A 21731-nucleotide genomic window follows, 5' to 3' on the forward strand; every position below is an offset into this window, starting at 1 on the left:
TAAAAAATTAAAAAAATGTTGAAATTGTTGAATTTAATGTATTTATTTTTTAATTTTTGGCGTTAATTTTATATTTTTTTATACTTTTTATTAAGCAATTACTCATTTCAAGATTTATAAAAAAGAATAATTTTTTTCAAAAAAGTGTTTAAATTGAATTTAAGGTTACTATAATTATTTATAATTTTTTGGCATTAATTTTATACTTTTTTTTCATATTTTCCTATTATTTTATTAATCAATTACTCATTTTTGAAATTTATTGAAAAAAATAAAAATTAAATAAAATTGTTGACAATTGATCGGATAATTTATTTAAAAGGAGGTTGATTTATGGGTCGAATTAGGTGTTTATCAGTCCGAATATGTGGCATTTAAAGAAAGGAAAAATGAGTTGGATATGTCCAACATGGCAACTAACGCCCATAAGGGCATATTTGGACCAAAAGTTAGATGGCGAGGGCATCAGTGAACCAAACTTTAAACGGAGGGTATATGTAGACCTTTTTGAATAGTTTAGGGGCATATTTGACCCTTTTCCCTTTTTTTATTATGTATAAAACTAATATCATATTTAGTTTATTATAATTAATATATGTATTAGCCAAGAGAATCAAGATATTATTTTATGTGTGATAACAGAGAACTAAATAATTAATACATGAATAGCTACTATATAAATAACTATCCTCCGCATAATTAATCTCTATATAAAATAATATGTAAATCTTCTTATAGTTAATATATGCATTATTAATATACGTATAACTCCGAATAATATGTAAATTTTCTTATAGTTAATATATGCATTACTAATATATGTATAACTCCGAATTGTGACCAACTACCAATGACCCCTTGGCACTTATTCGTACACCAATGGAGCAGTGAGTTCCACTCTATAAATTTGTGAACAAATTATTAAAAAATTCAATGGATAAAATTGGCCAGCAATAACCACGAAAAATGTCGGTTAATAGCTAAACAGAGTCCTCAGGTGTCGGCAAAAAGAATTCAATTATTACAATTATTCATGGCTTAAATTATTCATCCTGGTGTACTTATAATGTTAAAAAGTTTTTTGTATTTTTCTCTAATTTCAAAAAATTCTCTAGTTTATTCAAATATTCAGTGTTATAGTTTATGATTAAGATAACTGACCTTATTAATTATATTATTAATTCAAACTTAGATCTCTAATCTCAAGGACATTTTCACGTACATTTAGTTGGAAGGGATGTTTTAAAATGATATATTTTGGGAAAAAACAAATGCTATGCATGTGAATTTTTGTATGAAAAAGTGAGAAGGAATTATTTGAGAGTGAGCATTTGTACTTATTATTAATGAGATGTGACCTCGTAACCTAAGTTTTTTAAATAAGAAAAAGCACATGAAATCTAATCAAAATCATTTGGACCAAGAGGAGGGAACTATAATCTAATCCTTCCGGATCGTAAATAATTATTTGTTAGTTTTACTGTTTATTTATTAGTTTTTCATTTTTTATTTTTTACAATTTGTTTTTGATATATTTTACTTAAGTCAAAAGTTTATTAAAAACAGTTCATGTAGATTCACATGATTGAATAAATTTACTGATATACTACCTGATAAATTTTAGTTGAGTCAAGAGAAATATAAGTATGCTTTTTAGATTTGGCATTTTGTGGAGCTAGGATACGAGTTGTAAATTTCAATACTTTTAATTTTAATCATGTATTTATATTACAAATACTTAATGAATACATTCAAGTTATCTTGTATTCTAGAACTCAATGATTAAAAATGAATAAAATTAAAATCCCCAAAACTAACAAACTCTAAATTTTGACTTCACCGCTATTCTCCTTAAACGTTTTGCTTCTCCAAGATTAGTTTTTACCAACTTTACTTAAATTGAATAAAATTAATTAATTACTCAATTAAAATCCATATACACAAAAACAGACTATATGAAAAATACAATGGGGTGGCATATTTCGCGTTTTAGATAAAAATATTTCGTATTTTAGATAAGGATATTTCGTGTTTTAAGTAAGGACATTTTATACAAATTAATTGAACACTTAATATTTTTGAGACCATGGCTAAAACTCGTAGTTGTTCAAAAATGGTTATTTATTAATTTTTCTCAAATTTCGAGGCTCAAATTTGTATTTATGATTTTATTTTTCCTTAGACAATACTATAATTTGTAGACAAAAGATCTTAACTCTTCGTGACAAGAAAAAGAAAGATTGCCTACTTCTTTATATTAGCAATATTTTAGAATTTTAGACTAAAACACTCAAACTTTTATATTAGTAAATAATTTTTTTATAATAAGATTTGAAATAATATATCATAGCCATATGGCTAAGATTTATTCAATTTATAGCAACATTATTCATATAAATAAATCTATTCAATTTATAGCAATATTATTCATATAAATAATTATATCATCATATGAAGTTAATGTTTATATCTTCTAAATATAAATAATAAATTTCAAAATAGTGAATTTAAATTTAGACTTTTACTTTTGTTAATTTGTCTTAAAAGATTATGTGTATAAAATTAAATTATATTTTTAAGTGTATTTTAAAATAAATTATCACTCAATTAAGAAGTAGGAACCAAAGATGATGTTGAAAAGGAGAATGTAATTGGTTATCAAAAGAGTTAAAAATTTAATTTATCTCACTATTGCTATATTAGACATATGTTATGCAAAGTATAAGGGTAAAGTCTATAAAAACATTTCAATTTGAACATTGCTAGTGAGTTAGTTAAGTATTACAAAATATAAGTTGATTTTTTTTATTCCCATCTAATACAATAAAATTCAAAAAAACAATAAACAGTTAGATGAGCTTTGATGAGTTGATTAATGAATTAAAGGAATTCAATTAGTTAGTTGGGGGTGTCAATTAGTTTTAGTATCAATCGATGAGTTAATTAATGATTTAAAGGAATTCAATTAATTTTAGTATCAATCGAGTAAATGACTATGTATAAGTTAGACTGAATAAATAATAAATTATCTAACATATCTCTTATAAATAATAATTATCTGACATATCTCTTTTACTCCCATCTTTTACCTTCATAGTTAGTTAATTTGATAGAAGGTTTTAATATTTCAATTATTTGAATATATACGTATACCTTTAATTTTTTAAATAGTGACTACTTACAAACATTTAAAATTATCAATAATGGTGAATTAAGAAATATCATATTTCAACTTTTTTTTTTTGAGAATGGCTACACCAAAATGAATGTTCAACTAATACATTTCAGTGAATTACTAGATTTTGTCAACTAATATATTTAAGTGAGTTACTAGACTTTGTACATTAATAATAGTGCTTGTGAAAAAGTCAATAGGTGCTTAAGTACCCATTATACATAGTATATAGATCATTCTGATCATCAATTATTCTATTATTTAATCGTCTATATGTTATGTTAATTTTGTAATTTGTTACTATAAATAAGAATAATACACTTCTACAAATAAATCAAATATAACACACACAGATATATAAATATAAATTGTGGTCTTTTTAATGGGACGTATTTAGTGGTGAATTTTGCCGACAGGGATTTCGTGAACAATTAATTACCTCATATGTTATTACTCAAAAAATAGTTGAATATATGCTTATCTAGTGTCAATTGTTAGATAAATTTTGTTTGGACATTCAAATTTTTATTTATTCTAATCAAGCAATTAAATAAATTATAAAGTTTAAAATTTGAAAAAACTTTATATGAACTTGGACAAATTTAATTATTTGAATATATCATATTCTTTAATTATGTGATTCACCTCAATAAACGGTAATACTTCAATCCATATTACAATTCATATTGATATGACATACTTTACATGATTAACTTAATCACCCAATAAATACTCTTGAGAACATGCACAAAGTTTTTTTTTTCTCAAATTAATTTAAATTAAAAATATCTAATAAAAACATTTTATTACATGTTCAAATATTCAATTGAAATAAGTGATAATTTAATAAATTTACACGTTGATAAATTTAAAAAAGTTATCGATCTATTTATAAACATTGAAAAATAAAAAAAAAAGGATGGTGACAAGAAAGAAGAAGAAAAAAGGTTATTTGTAAGATACGTTGCTTGTGTTGGTCGAATTAATTCACTTTATTGAAGTAGAAGCTCTGCATAATATCTCATATATATTTATTTTCACACTTACTATAGTATAAGTATTTTTGCTTTTGGGCCATGCTACCTGCTAGCTGCCAATTAGCCATTTAAATGCACCTAAATTCTTGGCATGGTGACTGCTTTTTGCATGTGCTTCCATATGCTATTCAAAGCTCTATCTATTATTATCACCTACTATTAAATTGGATTTTTATTTTTCATCAAGGTTATAATAAGGTGAAAGAGTTGCACTTATTATATAATGTTACAATATACAAAATACACGTAAGATATTTGATATGGAGTTACCCATACTCTTTTATTTGAATTTTTTTAATCCCATATTGTTCATATCAAAGCAAGGTGAAAGAGTAGAATGGAAGGATATATTTATATAAAGTAGTTTTAATAAATAAATAAATTAGATCTATCAATAAATGAAGAGTACCTCATCTCGCTCCGACTAGAGTTGGTTTGATTTGATCGCTCAAAAAAGTCATTCGTTAGTATGACATGACTTATTTAACTACTAGTCTTTGGTATTTTGGACATTGATTTTAGGCCTTTTTTACCCTTCTTAATCTAAAAAATAACGATATCTTACGTTCTTGAACAGGACAAATTTAGCTATTACTTTTAAATGTGTATATCCACGATAATTTCATTTCTTTCGACGGAATTAATTAGAAGATGGCCTAGTTGTATTTAAATTCACCCCTATGCCTCCTCCAAACATCTTTACTTCTATACTTGACACATCATTCAAGAAGTCTCGTAAATTAAGTAAACGCATGCCAATCTAAAAAAAAATAGGTACGAATAGATAGACTAAGGATTTTGATTTTGTGGGTTCTAGATTATAGAAAATATAATTTATTGGATTTTTTAAATAATTATTATACATATGAAGTGAATTTTTAAATATAAAGTATAAATTAATACGAATTTGAGTAAAAGTTATTAAGTTTTACCAAACTCTTAAGTTGTAACTTTGCCCCTAATCTATTGATTAGCATATGTTAAAACATGTGTTGGGTTTCACATATTGATTATGAGATTATTTATTATGTTCATGATTTGAGGCAATTCTCATATTCAAATTAATTAAACGTGAGTAAATTTAGTTTTTGGGTTGAGCAATTAGGCCCAAATTAAAGTCTATTTTCTTACCATGATATTAGAGTCGTAATTACCTTAAACTTTTAGTTACCCATGTTGGGTCACACACTATCTTGTGCATATGAAAGGGGAACAATTTCTCACATCAGTTGTGACTTGTGAGACTAAATATTAAGCACCTTACTATTTTTGAGCGATTTTAATTTACGTCATGACTCAGAGGCTAGCATTTGATGGTTGAGTTTGATTCGATATTCATTTTCTTAACAATATCAACCATGAAAGAAATTATTCAAGAGCCTACTAATTTTCTTTTAAAAAAAGAAAAAAGAAATTCAATTCACACGGTATTCAATGTCCGCAGTGTGGGCAAAACTCGACTAATCCAAATTTGTGGACAACGATCCCATTTTTAGAATGGTAAAAAATGTGCATGGTATTTGAGACTTTGTATCATTTTTAATTACACGTATTTTAAATATCTTATGTATAGTTATACATGATCAATTGATGTACAATCGTACGTAGACCATTTTCTACTTTGGATTATTAATGGAGTTTATAAAAGATTTAACAGGTCGACTAAATCATATGTTTGGTGAAAGGGTCCTAGGAAATAAATTACAAAAATTAAAAAAAAAAAGAAACTACAGCTGGTCCAATTATCTAAAGAATCATGTGAGGGATGGTGGTGATTATAGACTATACAGCCAAGATTCATGTGATGCAACATGGGAATTTTCTCATCACATAAACAAAAAGAAACAATCAGATCCGTATACAAATTAATACTAATTTCGGATGGAAACGGACCATAATAAAAAAGTTTTCTATCCTTAAGACTTAAATCGAGAACCTTAGTAATTAAGAGAGGAACAATCTCATCTTCTGTATCACATTGAATAATGATAAAAACATATTAGTATTTAATTAAAATTGGTTGATCATACGTGAGAAAAAACTCTGAATGACGATATTATACAAATTATATATATATATGAAGGTTGTGTGACATGATCAAAATGATGAAAGCTACTACATTTCAGAACGAAAATTGATCCTTGAATGTGTCCAAGGTGAAAATAAAACCTCCTTAATATTAGTCACAAATCCTTTATCAAAAGGATTTTTAGTGCTTCCATACTGCTGCCTAAAATTCTCATAAGCTGTCTGCCACAATAAACCAAACAAAAAAAATCACACTAGAGGATGTTAAGAATTTCAGTATTATATAACTTGATATTTAAATTAATCAGCTCAATAAGTTATGAATGCTATATGATAAAGGCAAAAAGAAACTCATATAAGTTTACTTTCACATGTTATAAATTTTTAATATTGATAATTATTTTCAAATTTATGATTGATTACATATTCTTTTAAATAATCTAATAATTTATTTACATTGTCAATACATAGAAACTAAACTCAAATCATTGTGTTGTTCAAATGTCGACTTCACAGTAATTGAGCTTTTATCTTAGGAATAGTGGCGACAAACAGGCGAATTGGTGGGTTGAGAATTACAAGTCAATACAAAACATGTAATACTTTGATCACCCCATATCTCATCTGGAAAAAAATGGACCGAGTAAAAGTTGGGTTATTGACTCGTATTAATAAATTGTACTCTATTTTAGAATTTAATATTCGAATAAAACTCAGTAATTAATTTTATAGTCTATTTGCAAGAAATATTCTACTATATTATTTACCTACATTATACAATTGAATTCAAAGTACAATTCAACAAGATTCCAACTTAACCACAACTAAGAAACAAATCCCTAGGAACCGATCAAATATGAACCGATCAATTAGATAAAATATGGACTCATTTTATCAGCATTCCCCGAAAACAATACATTTTGATATTGATATATGTAAAGTTGAAACCGACCTGATTTGTAGCAATGAGATAGAAATGATAACAAGCCAATCCACCAACAAAACATGCACCAACAAAACTAAAACATGCCAACACCAATGTCTCAGGGCAATCTCTCACCAAACCAATCAAACCATTGCCACCATCTTTTTGTTGAATCTTTAGACATGAAAAAACAAATATGTAGACAAAGTAAACATTTGCAATAACCAGTAGCAACACATAAAGTCGATAATTCCTCTGCATAAACAAAAAAAAAAAGTTATTAGATACGCAAAAAATATTTATTTATCGATCTTAATTCTTTTGTATAATTCGAAAAATTGTACTAACCAGTCCGATGCATTGACCAATCCAAGGGCAATGATGGTCAAATTTATCGACACAATTGTCACACACAATGCAATGGCAACTCCTAGCCGGACGATATATCTTACAAATTCGACAATATTTTAATTTCAATTTCGAACCATTTATGAACACTCTTTTGCTTCTTACTCTCCCATTTTGAGTCGATTCAAGAAATAGTGATTCATTATTTCGAGGAATAATTCCAGGATCAATCACACTAACCATCAATAAGTTGGCGAAAACCTGTAACGAAAATGATCATATTAGAATTGAAGAAAATTAATAACTTGATAGATTTGAGTACTAGAAAGTTATAAAGTGACTCACAATTAAGGTCAATAACACACATAAACTGATTTTTGGTACATCCTTTGTAACATAAACAATAAAAACCAAACTTGATAGACTAATGGAAACTGTAGTTAATAGCAACCGTCTTGGATCCGGCCCACATATCAGTAATCCTTTGAAATAAAATACCTGCACAAAAGGAACGATCGATTAGAATGTACGGAGGCCTTACGAAACAGTAGTAACATACGTACATTTTTTCCTGGCCAAACATGATATAATCTGACTCGTTCAATTTGATCTTCACGATGACTTTGTGGTACATTCTCTTCGTTAAGATTTCTATTTCTAATTTCAATAATTTTACGCCATAAGATGAATAATATTTTCTTAATTTTTGCGACAAAATCAATCTCAACTTCCTCTATCGATGAATTATGTGATTCCGTTGTTTCGATAACCGTATCCGCTGGTGAAACTTCTGGAACTATTTCAATTTCTTGAATTGGTTGTTGTAGATAAGTCATTATTCATTTGTGCAATGAAAAAGTTCAAAGGCGGGTGTTGAGAATTTGAATTGTCATTAGTAACTAACTTAGAAAAACTGAATTTTGATTCTACTCCCTACTTACTGGGCCAGATTATTGATCCACAAAGTATAGACTTACGGGTGTGAAGTGGGTAAATTGTCACTTTTAACACATGTCATCAAACATTAACCACTATTTTTAAAGCTATTAACACATTTAATCACTATGTTGATATGGAAAAAGTTCTAGACAAAAGTTATCTCCAACTAACACAAGGAGCAACTAATACAACAACATACAAAATGAAATCCTACTAATGAGGTTTGAGGAGGTAGAACGTACACATATAATAGATCTTATTAGCATTATCCTATGAATATAGAGTGGTTGTTTCTGAAAGACCTTCAGCTCATATACAACAATTCAAGATACAGAGAAGAATATATAGCGAATAACAAAGAAATAGTGCAACGTCTACTAGAAAAAAGCAACAACTACACCACAATAGTGCAATACTCAAAACACAACACACAATATATATACTAGAATAGAGTATTAAATGGATATCAAAACACAAGAACTACAGTTATACAACTAGTATACATTTTAAAACCTAAGAACGATAATTTTACTTTTCATATTAAGATATATCTATTTCTCGATCATTTTTCAAGGACGCGAGTTTTACTTCTAGACAGGATAAAGACTTCAATAATATATGTTTTGGGCTTGGACCAAAATATTTGGGCTAAATTTAATTTGGAAAAATTGTATAAAATAGCAAACTAATAACCTAAATTAAATTGAATAGCTAGGGTTTGATTTAATTGTGTTCCATAGCAAACATTGACAAAAATTTGCCAGGCGTCTCTCTCCCAAAAGTCTCGCTCGCCACTCTCCCATTTTCGCCTCTCTCGCTTTATACACAGAAGTGTATAATTTCTGTTTCTGTTTTGTATAAAGCGAGAGAAAATTGTATATACACATGCAAAAATGTATATCTTCGTGTTATACACTTAATTATATAATTTACAAACATTTTACTTCAAATATTGCAGAGAAAAAGGCCAAAGAATTATACAATTGTGAATTATACAATTGCAGTGAAATACAATTTTTTCTAGCTTTATACAACAGAAGTGTATATATTGTGTTTCTGTTTTTGTATAAAGCGAGAAAAACATATATCTTCTTGCTATACACTTATAATTATGCAATATACATACATTTTAATTCGATTCAACTGTATGCAAAGCTAATTATACAATTGCAGCGAAATAGGCCAGCGAATTATACACTTTTATATGTATAGCGAATTATACATTTTTTATGTTTGCTATGGAGCGCAATTATGCAAAGTTTACTATATTATACAAATATAATTTTTTTATTTGCTATATGTGAAAGTTGCCCATTTAATTTTGAAATAGAACAAGATCCATTAGTCCAAGACCAACACATTTTCTAAACGAACACAAGCCGCCACAGCAAGTATAAGAATCAGATTTCAAATTGCACAGTGAAAAAGCACGTAGAAAAACGGAAAGAGAATTATTGAAATGGAGAAGAAGGAAAGTTTGAAGCTTGTTGTTAAACTCACCATAGCTACTTGTCTAACAGTAGCCATTTCCATATTCATAGCAAAAAGCTACCACAAAGTTCGAAAACACAACAGGAAGAAGCAACAAAAGAAGCATTCATGTTATCTTAATGCTGAAATCAGACCTCAATCTCATTTCAAACGAGTTATTGCTGATAACTCTTATTCTCAATTCAAACACCTCAAGCTCGACAACAGCAATGGTAAAATGCAATGTACTCTATTTATTTTTAATTTGTGTTTTTTGAAACCCTAGCTGAATTATTGTGAATGTGTGTGACAGAGGATTTTACAAATTTGCATCCGTATAAGGAGGAGATTGCGGAGTTGATGAAGAGTTCTAATGTTGAATTTTTGGAACATTTTGGTGGAAATTTTGAGGATTTTACAATGCGTGAATCGTATGTGTGGGTTGAGAGTGAGTCTCAATTGATGGAGCTTGCGGAGGTGTTGAGTAAAGAGAGAGTGTTTGCAGTTGATACAGAGCAGCATAGTTTGAGATCATTTTTAGGCTTCACAGCTCTAATTCAGGTTTATTCTTCTCTTGATTAATCATGTGCTTCCCATTGTTAACGAGTCTGCTCAAAGTTTCATAAAATGTACTCGATGGAAATCAAAGTTTTCTTTTTTCTGTGATTCGTGTCATTGATGGATGCGTTTACATTGTTGTTAAACTTTAATCTTTCACAATTGTAATGAACCACCACTTCCGTGCCTCAGTCCATGCTCCCTTCTCATGTTACCATAAGTTATCTACATCCCAAACACTTTAAAATGGATTTCTGACGAAAAACAATTTATATCATCTCAATGTACTTTTTGCATGTTCTGAGCAGATATCAACTGAAAGCGAAGATTATCTTGTGGATACAATAGCTCTGCATGATGTTATGGCAATTCTTCGTCCTGTATTTGCCAATCCAGAAATTTGCAAGGTGACCTTGTTAATTTATGTGCTGATTAATTGTTATGTTTCTTATTTGATATATAAATTGCAAGCTGGTAACCCAGCAGTAGAAGGGTACTCCATTTCACAACCCACACTTGTGGTGGATAGTGCTTATCAGAATAGCTAATCTTTTGCTTCGTCTTAATACTCCCTCCGTCCATTTTTGACTTGACACACTCCTTAAGAAACACTAAATAAAATGGTAATTTTACTATATCACCCCTAATTATTTTAAGCAAGAGCAAATCTAGGATTTCTAGGACATTGATGCACCACTAAAACAAGAAGAAAAAAATCTATTAAGTGGGAATTGAACCTTAGTCCTTTAGGTAAATAACTCAACATCAACTAAGTGCACCATTTAGCCTTGTTATACCATGGCCGCGATAGATATCATTTTACCAATTTTCAAAAATATATACATAAAATGTCTAGTTTTACGGAGAGACATGTTAGAGTGGGTAAAATTCCACATTGGTTGAAGAATGGATTGGTGGTCTATTTATATGGACTTGGACAATCCGCCCCTCATGAGCTAGCTTTTTTGGGGTTGAGTTAGGCTCAGGTCCGATATCTTTACATGATATCAGTGGGTAAAAGTCCCACATTGGTTTGGGGATGGACTAATGGTCTTCTATATGAACTTGGACAATCCTCCCTTCATGAGCTAGCTTTTAGGGTTTAGTTAGGCCCAGGTGCCATATCTTACAAGACCATGGGTTCACGTGCCCCATTTTTAGTATATAAATTCGCCACTAATTCTAAGTCTATCTCACTCATTGGGAAATGAATTGGAAGTAATTAAGTACTTAATGGTAAGGGTAAAATAGGTATAAAGTAGTAAAATATCTCTTGGTTTTTCAAACTGTCCAACTTAAAGTGGACGGAGCTAGTAGTTCTCAAGTTACTCATCAAAAGGTGTTATTTTCCCTGTTATAGGTATTCCATGGTGCAGATAACGACGTTCTTTGGCTTCAACGGGATTTCCACATATATGTTGTTAATTTATTTGACACTGCAAAGGTAAGGTGTCAAGTTACTGTATATTCTTTTGTGTAATGAAGTGAAGATTTTAACTGAAGATGCCTAGTGTGTTTTCCTTGTGTATGATTTACAATGATGTTTCTTATTTAGTTTTAAGCCGCTGTTGTTTTGTTATATTCCAGGCTTGTGATGTGTTGTCTAAACCACAAAGGTCTTTGGCATATTTGCTGGACACGTACTGTGGCATTGTCACGAATAAACTATTACAGGTATACAAAGAAGCTTGCTGGATACATCATCTTCTTTTACATACACTCCTAATTCCTCCATGGGTTGCTGTTGCCATCTTTACTGTTGATGAGTTGTGATGGATGGATTTTTTTAATCTATATATTTTTTTAATTGTCAGTGTCATATGTTTGGTGGATTTGGATTCTGAGTGGAACTTAGGAACGTAATAGATTTTCATAGAATTGTGGAAAGGAATATGATAATGCTGTGTGAGTCCTAGATTGTATTTTTTTTTTTTGAAACGGGTAACTTGTATTCCTCAGCATTAAGTGCTATGCTGGCCACCTCCATAAAGTATTAACAGAGAAGAGAAAAAAAGAAGAAAAAAGAAACAGAAATACTTACAAAGAACCTACGAAATCAACTAATTGGATTTCCTCTTCTATATTTTGTTCTTTACACCAAAAAACCTAAGGAAGTAGTTACATTCCATATAATCTTCTGTATTGAGCATTCTTTTCCTTCAAAAATCCTCTGATTCCTTTCCTTCCAAATATTCCACCAGATACAAGCAGATACTGTCCTCCACCACTTCTTTTGACTCTTGCTGCCCCCCCTTCTGATCCAACAACTCAATAAATCTGTTGTGTGTTCTGGCATACACCAGTTTAGGCTAGCTAAATTGAAGAATAAAGCCCATACTTGTGTTGTTACTTTGCAATGCAAAAATAAATGTTTGTTGGTTTCCAGTGCCTCTTTGCATGGTAAGCATCTAGAGGCTATGTTGATGCCCCTTTTCTGTAATGCTTCTTGCGTCAAACAGGCTCTCCTAGCTACCAGCCAAATAAAACACTTCACTTTAGTGGGAGCCACACGCTTCCTAACAGCACTCTATGGCCCTGTTTTCCTTCCTCCAGTTACTGATAGACCCCACTTGCACAATCTGTTCCATCTGGCTGTTGTCTTCATAATAGACTGTCTGTTTCCAAGTTAGTGCCTGGAAATCCCTCTATCATATTCAGTAGTTCAATTGCCCCTTCTATCTCCCAGGCATTTAGCAACCTTCTAAATACCAAATTCCACCCCTGTTGAGACCACATCGCACTGATTTTGATTGTATTTATCTTTCTCGAAATGTCACTTTCATTTCCCTTTTCCTCAGAGCTGATGGATTAAGACTAATTGTGTCCCTTGAAGTAAAGAATTCCTTAAATAATGGTGCTATTAAATGAAAACTGCAAATTAATTGATTATGTATGTAGGTAGTGTGAGTGTGTGTGACCGCAGCTGTGGTGCTGCCCTTCTTGCTACCATCTCTTAAATTGTTAGCGAAACAAGATTTGCACTTATATTTCCTCTGAGCAGACTGAACACTTTGAAAAGGAATTTAGTGGCAATTGCTCTTTGGAATAGGTAACACTGTGGTTTATGAACGTAAAGTGGCTGGCCATTATCCTCTGATCAGCAAACATGGTTTTCAGTGGACACATTGGTGATTTGAGCATATTTCATGCTATACTGTAGTGTTGGTGCACAGCTCTTATAGTTCAGCTGAATAAATCTTGATCTAAACTACAGTTCTACTCTTTATTAAAACTTTAGAAAGAAGACTGGAGGCGACGTCCACTTCCAGCTGAAATGGTGCAATACGCTCGAACTGATGCACACTATTTGATGTACATCGCTCGTCGTCTTTCTTGCGAGCTCAAACAACATGATACTGGTATGGGTCTCCTCTTATGTAAACAGATAAACATTAGTCTTCTAATCTCCTGACTAATATGTGGAAGTGTATACACTTATTATCTCTATGAGTGGAGAGCGTGCTGAGATCCTCTCAGTATATACTTCTGCAAACTTGTTAGTTGGATACAAATTATGGTTTGTTGAGCATCTCTGAGGTTGAGAGGCAAGTGTGTATTGTCATTCAGCTCTTATACTATGCAAGCAAGTCCTTGTAGCCATGTGCTGAAGGAACTTTTTGGTAATATTTATTGAGTTCAAGCCCTCTTTCACTTATGAGGGTTACTTTTGCATTTATTAAATCTGTAAACCTAATGTGACATGAAATTTGAAGGAACTTAAATAATTCTGTTGTCCCAATTTATATGACATTCTTTTATATTGTGGCATCCCAAATATATAGTATCATTTTTTAAATGCTATTATTTTTATAACTTTCACAAGGTTCAAGCATTCACATCTAAAAATAACCAAATGTAAGTTGTAGTGATCTTTTCTCATCAAGCTTATTATGTAACTATTACTTCAATACTTTCTTCTGCTACACACTTGTTTAATATGCTAGTTAAAGTAGTAGAAATCCATGTCTTTGGTCACATAAAATGGAAGGGTGTACATAGTATAACTTGCATCCTTGCTGGACATAGTGTTTTAAGGTGACATAGGTTTTTTGAAGGTCAGTATGAATGGGTCCTAAGCAATATCTGATAATTTGAGTAAAGGATTGAATAGTTTGGGGCTTTACTGCTGAAGAACTCTGTTGGAAGTAGCTTAAGCTTACCAATGTTCATTAAAAAGGTTGCACTTCCACTTGGGTGCCCATGAGTACATCATGCTGATATGAAGTTTGTTCCTCAGAAAAAGATCATAGAATTGCAAGTTTGATTGGCAAAAGTCGTTAGCAAAACAACTAAGATGTTAAGCTTTAGATATAACTATACTATATTTTGACATTTGGATAGATGAGCTTCTGTGGTCATTCACTGTCTAATATTTTCTAACCCCAAATTATTGAATATTGGAACCGGATGGGACCAAACAGAGCAAAATCGATGGTGTTGACTCTTATAGCTAGCCCCACCTAGCTTGGGGTTGAGGTGTAGGTGTTCTTCTTGTTTTTAAAATTTTTTCCAAGGTAATCCTTTAATTAATTGACTCATCTGAAGTATTAAAATCCTGAAGATATTTGTGTGACAGAAAATTTATCACATCTCAGAGACAAGTTCAGTTTTGTTCTTGAGGCCACCCGGCGTTCCAATTCTATCTGCTTACAACTTTTTTCAAAAGAGTGTGAAACTTACCCAGGAGAGTCTGCTGCATCATCTATAATCTCCCGTTATCAAAGTGATAAAGGAAGTTTTATGTTAAGTTCTGATGAGTCAAAGGTACTATTCTTTGTATGCTCTTTTTTTTCTTTAGACAGCTTGATTTCTGTGTGCTGGTTACTTCTTTTTTGGTGTTAGTTCCATGGACTCGTGAGGCGATTGTGTGCTTGGAGAGATTTAATGGTAAGTAGTATTTGAATCATAATATAATCTGTTTATCATCATAATGTCGTGTGACAGATTCTGTCGATTAAAAAAACATCATTCTTAATTACCAACACAGTGTTGTATATTTGATCTTTGTATGATTTCAGCACTGGAGAAATTATATAGTATATAGCATATATAAGCTACCTGAATGATATTTTATTTATGATTTCCATCTGCATAGCTTCACTTTAACATTTATTCGGTGCACTTGTTTCGTAAAACCCAATTTTGATTTTGATATTTTGCTTATGTTCTTTGAGCTTACTTTATTTAATTTGCGTCTTTCTAGGCTCGTGTACATGATGAAAGCTTGAGATATGTTTTATCTGAGCATGCCATTATTGCACTTGCAGCGAAAGTACCTACAACAGAATTGGATATATGCAACACAATATCAGAAGCCGATCAGAATCTAGAGTCTCAGAGTAGTAGCAGCTTATTTCAGTCTCTTTCATCTGTGGTTTGCAGTCACTTGGATGACCTCGAGTACTTGTTTTTAGATGAAACAGGAATGGATGATGACAATTGTAAGTTGATTCTTCAAAAATGCCTTGGATCGGATGGGAGCTGTCCTCTTTCTGTATACAACTATGCTCTACTATCCAAATCTAGCTTGAAGATGCCAGTTAGATCTGCTCTCAAGCAAAATAGACTGAAAAATTCCAAGCAATTTGCTAAGAAGGCTTCTCGGAAGTTGTTTGTCCAAAAATTTTCTTGCAAATCTCCTGTTTACCACAATTGTAGGATTTTTGCAAATGATGGAAGATTATTATGTTATTGTGATCGTAGAAAACTTGAATGGTTAGTGAAATATTGGGTTCTTTTTCTTGTCTTCTTCAGTGATCGATACTTGAAGTAAATATGGGATCTGAAACCTTGTTGCAGGTATGTCAGTCGAAATTTGGCAAAAATTATTGAAGAGGACCCTCCTGGTATAATGCTTCTTTTTGAACCTAAAGGTCGCCCTGAAGATGAGGGCAATGATTTTTACATCCAAAGTAAGAGAAATATTTGTGTTGGTTGTGGTGAAGGTAATCACTATTTACGTTATCGAATCATACCTTCATGCTATAGAATGCACTTCCCTGAGCATTTGAAGAGCCATCGCTCTCATGACATTGTCCTTCTTTGTGTGGACTGCCATGAAGTTGCTCATGCTGCGGCTGAGAAATATAAGAGAAAGATAGCTATAGAATTTGGGATACCACTTTTTGTTCGTCGAATAGTCGAATCTAATCAAAATCAGAATTCATCAGAGTCATCTGTTCCAAAGTTAAATGTAGAGGAGGAAGGAGTATCCCCTTTGCAGTTGCGTACAGCAGCCATGGCGTTACTACGTCATGGATCAAGAATGCCAGCAAAGCGCCGAGAAGAATTAATAACGGTATGAAAGTTTAGCATATATTTCGTATATACATGAACTCTTAGCTAATATAACTAAAGGAATCTTCAATATTGTATTGCTTAATTTGCTAAAAGCGGTGCTTAGATTAAAACAGCTCTCCTCTTTACAACAACCATATAAATGCTAATTTCTTGGTGGTGTGGCCTATGCATCGCTTAATGGGACCTAAGAAGTGGATTGATTAACATATAGCATCTGGTGGACGGCTGAATTTAGAACTTCAAATGGAATAAATTTTCTGGTTAGACACTAAGTGTTCGATACAAAGCAGGTCACTTTGTCGCTGGTGCCAACTAGAACAACAACTATGCCTTAGTCCCAAACAAGTCGGGTTCGGCTATATGAATCCTCACTAACCAGGTTCCTGAAAATGGTGCTAACTAAAACATTGTTCTACTTTTAAGTAAAGACAGTTTACATGAGGAAAGGTGCTAGTGTATGTTAAATGTGTGATAATTCCATATTTGAAGGTCAATGATGATGTATGATGGTTCATATTTGATTTTACCACATTTGACAATATAGACTAATAAAGATAATTAAATATCGTAGCATACATAGATAACTTTGTTGTAATTAATATTTAGACAAGAAATATCAGCATAATCTGATGTTAAACTTAATAAAAGAGGCTTATTAGATGTTAAAAGTGTGAAAAGTTGTACATAGTTCCAAATTTTTATGAAAGGAGACAACTCAGTATTACATGCAATGACCAGACACTGCACTTCTAATTATTTTTTTGAAACTATTTCAACTTTTTTATTCGATAGTATAAATTCCATCCTTCCTGTTTCTGTTCTATCAGTATCTAATTTCATAATTTGTTGAGAGCCCTCCAGGTTTGCTTTTCTCTGCTACTGATTGTGAAGGTGTTAACTTATCATCTTAGTTCGCTTTCACCTTTGATCTTTTCCATTCTTGTTCTTTTTCTATCTCCTTTCCCTTTTCCTTTTGCTGCCCTATTTTATGTGCATAGTTAATTGCTGTTTGATGGTCAATCTATTCACTCGACAACAGCAACACACCTAATGTAGTCCCACAAGGTGGAGTCGGGGTAGAATATTGTGCAGATCTTACCTTACCTCACATAGGTAGAGAGTTTGTTTCTGAAAGACCCTTGGCTCTGGTAAAACATATCACAGAACATACGGAAGAAAAGCGATATAACAAGCACTAGAGGAAGCATCACATAGCGTATAAGAAAAGAACTGTAACATCAACAAAGTAATGTGATAATCAAGACACAGTCGGTAGCGATATATATCGCTGAACAGAGAATTATGTCAAAAACTGCTAATACTACTGGTATTAAAGGAGAAACAGGTACAAGGCGCCAAACTACCACCAAGCCTAGCTCGCAGAAAAATGAGACAACATTCAATTATCTACTAACCTTCTAGCCTAACCCCTGATCTCCAAATCCTCCTATCTAAGGTCATGTCCTCGGTGAGCTTTGACGTGTCATATCTTGTGTAATCACCTCTTTGGCCTATATCTACCCCTCCTCAAACTCACCATTGCCAAGCTCTTGCACCTCCTCATTTTAACCTCTTCACATGCCCGAACCATCTCAATGTCACTCCATCATCTTGTCCAGCAGGGAGGCCACTCTTACCTTGTCCCAGATGTGTTCATTCATAACCTTATCCATCCTAGTGCATTCATACATCCACCTTAGGGTCTCTATTCACTCATACAACTACATTTTCCTTTACTGTGATTATTACCCTTTAGAAGAGAATTTCCAGTATCTGGAAATTTTGCTTAAGTTCATTATCAAGAAGGCTAGCATTTAGTAAGGAGCAATATCTTGGTGTTTAAGCCAGAGTGTTCAACCTTGTCAAAACACTGTCAAGTGCTTTATTTTGGCGACACCAATTGCTTTGTGCATGAATCTGAAACATGCTTATCAGAGAAATGGAAAAGAAGAAAACCTGTCAAAAAGCTTGGTTCTATTATTAAAATAAAGGCCAACAGTTCTTCATGGTGAAATATATACCACTCAATGGTGATAACAATACAGTCCTCTTGTTAGATGTTTCAGACTGGAGGACGAAATATTTATAGTATCCTTTAATTCTGTTTCTGTTGGTTCTTATACCTTACTCTTTCTTGTAACTTGCATCCTCGATTCTGCAGTAGTGAGTTAAATTTGAATGAACTGCTTTGGATGTACTTTCTGAATTTTGCGTCATGCAATTACTTGCATATTTCTTTGTGTTTATTTTTGATGTTTTTGGTGTCTTGATCATCTGTTTCCTAACATCTTTACACTCTCCATCAATTTAAGTAATCCTTTCAATTTGTTGCTGAGTTACCTTGTTTAAAACTGCTAATAGTTGAAAACTTTCTTATTGTCTTTGACTCTTTGTTATTGTAGATTGTCAGGAACTATTATGGTGGACGGGAAGTTTCTGATGAAGATCTGGAAAGAGCTTTGTTAATTGGGATTAGTACTAATAGGAGAAAGCGATTTGAGAAAAAGAGAATGTTAGCTTGCAAAGATTCTAATAGAAGTACCACATCAAATAATAAGCTAGATAACAAGCAAGCCAAAGGAGCATCTCCACCAGAGGAAATTTCAGATAATTCAAGCAACAATGAAGAAAATGCAAACGTATTACCAGTAGAGGACATGACTATTAGTGATTCGCATTTTGGGGTTAATGATGAGTCCTCTATTGTTCATAACAATGCTAACTCGCTCGAAAGAGAATCCTTAGTGAAACAGGATGATATTCTTTCAGAGTCATATGTAGAGGAAAGCTGTGATGTGTGTAATGGAACTGCTAATTCCATTGATAATATAAATGCTAGTATATCATCGAAACGAGACTCAAAGCTCTCACTATTAGGGCATGGACCACATGGGAAGCAAGTTGTTAATCATCTACTCGAAGAGAATGGGGAGGAGGGAATTCGTGAATTTTGTCAGAGATGGAGACAAGTTTTTGTTGAAGCTGTTCATCCACGCTTCTTACCTGCTGGCTGGGATATAATGCACAGGTTAGGAATCCACTGTCATATCCGTCTAACATTTGATCTTTTTCTATGAAATAGGATTTTATACAATCAACATAAAATGATATTGACCTTTCATTTTAATATATACACGTGTGTTTGATATGAGAGAGCATATTTCCCATGGAAAATGTTTTCTTGGAAAACAAGTTGGTTTCTTATTTATTTTCTTGTGTTCGGAAAGTAAGCAAAAAAATGTTATTTCAAGAGCATATATATGTGATCTAGCAAAAACCTAGAGGGTGGGAGGGGGTGGAATGGTCAAGTGGTAGGGATTGGGGGCATTGAGTGTGGAAGATACAATAAACATAGAATATCACTTGTAGAACTTGTTCCGTTAAGGAAGTCATTTTCCTCATTTTAAGCAACTTGTTTTACTGGGGAAAATGTTCTCCAAAAATTCTGTCCAACCAAAGATGGGAAAATAAGAAAACATCCACACCAAACACAGCTTCAAGATACTACCACAAGATGAGAGGTTAAAGTTGTAGTTTGTTTGAGGAGTTTAAGTACGAATGTTATGCTAGTAGAGTTTGATTAGGACACTTCGAGATATAGTGAAAGAGCACGTTATAGAATAAATCAGTCCCCAACATGTGCTAGCGTAAATATGCATAAGCACACATAAGTGGTGAGTTTGTCTTTTGAGTATAGATAAATACTTAGTGCATCTAAGAAACAAACACGCCCTCCCTTCTCCTTCTCAAAAACTAGCTCCATTCACTTGCCATTTTTCTTCCACTAACCTTAAAATGGAAGGTTCAATTGTTGTTCTGGTCAAATGCTATACTTGTGTCTGCTGAAGCTGTTAATCAGCATTGTTAGTGGCATAGATCACGGTTCATATGATATTGATATGCAACTTTAGTTTGTGGAAGCAATCTGGTTTTGTGAGAAGCGAAAAATCTTCTTAGTCACAACTACTTCTTTTTAAAGGCACTAACGTGGCATATGTTTTTTCCAGTGGTAGAAGAGACTTTGGAGAGTTCAGCGTCTACAATCCTTCTGCGAAAACAACTCCTGCATCTGCTTCTGAGCAGTAGTGACAACGACAAAGGCAAGTAACAGATACTGCAACTTCCTCTGACCATTCTCTCCCTTTAGTTGTGATGGAGAGTGGTTACTTTCAATGCTGCCTTCTTGTAATTTAGAGTTTGAAGCTCTTAATATATTATGCTACACGCCTTTGGTTTTGCCCTTATCTATACCAATAAAAGTTTCAATCGTCCAGTTTTTCTCGTTAAGAACATGATTTATCTGTTATATATTTCCATTGAAAGCTTAAGATGATCTGCTATTCTTAAAAAAAAAGAATACTTTACCAACTTCAGAAAACATGAAATTGAAAAGGAAAGAAATAAATGAAAACGTAATTTGAACTGTTGGAGTGATTTGTTTTGTGTTACACTTTGATGGATGGCTTCTGTATCTGTTTTCAGACAAGTTACATTTTTTTATTTTTCTTCTTTTCACTTTAGAATTGATCTAAACACTAAATTATGATAGGGTTTTGCAAGTAGCTCTTAACATGTGTGGTTTGGCAACAACTACTCTTAGCACCAATGATGGATGGCCTATCGTTCTACACTCTATGTTACTAATTTCATTAGCTGCACCTAAATAGGCATTTGGTCACAGATACCAAATATTTTCAATATATGAAATTGGAGTTGAAGATGAGGTTGTGTATGGTTATAATCTTTTTTGTATCCTTTAATAATGTGCCTAGACTTATCTTTTCCCTCATCTGACTGTTTATTTTCAAGTCTACAACATAGGAAAATGATGTCTATTGTAGTAGTAAAGAGGAGAATCAGCATCAGAATAAATTTTAGGTTGTAAATTGTGATGTTAAAGCAAGTGCCCTGTAGATGCTCATATAGATAAACTTTAGAAGAAGCAAAGCAA

General features: G+C 32.2%; 2 protein-coding genes across 6 annotated transcripts; one reads left to right on the plus strand and one right to left on the minus strand.

Moving 5' to 3' along the window:
- Positions 1 to 6268: 6268 nt before the first annotated feature.
- LOC101249563 (probable protein S-acyltransferase 3) lies at positions 6269 to 8437 on the minus strand. The gene is made up of 5 exons (XM_004243791.5): positions 8077 to 8437; positions 7859 to 8011; positions 7514 to 7774; positions 7193 to 7420; positions 6269 to 6462 (listed from the first exon to the last, which is right to left on the minus strand). Exons 1-5 carry the CDS (start codon positions 8347 to 8349, stop codon positions 6328 to 6330), a joined length of 1050 nt encoding a protein of 349 aa, XP_004243839.1. The 5' UTR covers positions 8350 to 8437; the 3' UTR covers positions 6269 to 6327.
- Positions 8438 to 9800: 1363 nt separating this feature from the next.
- On the plus strand, positions 9801 to 21500 carry LOC101254313 (protein RRP6-like 3). Of its 5 annotated transcripts, XM_026032043.2 has the most exons (13): positions 9801 to 10155; positions 10236 to 10483; positions 10789 to 10887; positions 11841 to 11924; positions 12068 to 12154; positions 13719 to 13839; positions 15042 to 15244; positions 15323 to 15367; positions 15684 to 16195; positions 16280 to 16778; positions 19183 to 19808; positions 20788 to 20880; positions 21330 to 21500. In XM_026032043.2, the coding sequence occupies exons 1-12, from the start codon at positions 9912 to 9914 to the stop codon at positions 20864 to 20866; spliced, it is 2847 nt and encodes a 948-aa protein (XP_025887828.1). In that variant the 5' UTR covers positions 9801 to 9911; the 3' UTR covers positions 20867 to 20880; positions 21330 to 21500. The 5 variants fall into 5 exon arrangements, with proteins under 5 accessions (XP_025887828.1, XP_010323827.1, XP_010323828.1 ...); XM_010325525.4 differs by lacking the exon at positions 21330 to 21500 and having other exon boundaries at positions 20788 to 21053; XM_010325526.4 differs by lacking the exon at positions 21330 to 21500 and having other exon boundaries at positions 15057 to 15244; positions 20788 to 21053.
- Positions 21501 to 21731: the final 231 nt, after the last annotated feature.

Source organism: Solanum lycopersicum, chromosome 7 (genome assembly GCF_036512215.1).
Source record: "Solanum lycopersicum chromosome 7, SLM_r2.1".
Taxonomy (NCBI): domain Eukaryota; kingdom Viridiplantae; phylum Streptophyta; class Magnoliopsida; order Solanales; family Solanaceae; genus Solanum; species Solanum lycopersicum.

What these genes read in the sequence shown, in the direction of transcription:
- LOC101249563 (XM_004243791.5), bottom strand. Translation starts at nt 8,349, where the DNA reads ATGACTTATCTACAACAACCAATTCAAGAAATTGAAATAGTTCCAGAA. An exon ending in GTGTGTTATTGACCTTAATT is followed by an intron (nt 7,775 to 7,858) that starts GTGAGTCACTTT and finishes TTTTCGTTACAG; the next exon opens with GTTTTCGCCAACTTATTGAT. An exon ending in TTGGTCAATGCATCGGACTG is followed by an intron (nt 7,421 to 7,513) that starts GTTAGTACAATT and finishes TTGTTTATGCAG; the next exon opens with AGGAATTATCGACTTTATGT.
- LOC101254313 (XM_026032043.2), top strand. Translation starts at nt 9,912, where the DNA reads ATGGAGAAGAAGGAAAGTTTGAAGCTTGTTGTTAAACTCACCATAGCT. An exon ending in CCAATCCAGAAATTTGCAAG is followed by an intron (nt 10,888 to 11,840) that starts GTGACCTTGTTA and finishes TCCCTGTTATAG; the next exon opens with GTATTCCATGGTGCAGATAA. An exon ending in TAAGTTCTGATGAGTCAAAG is followed by an intron (nt 15,245 to 15,322) that starts GTACTATTCTTT and finishes TTTTGGTGTTAG; the next exon opens with TTCCATGGACTCGTGAGGCG.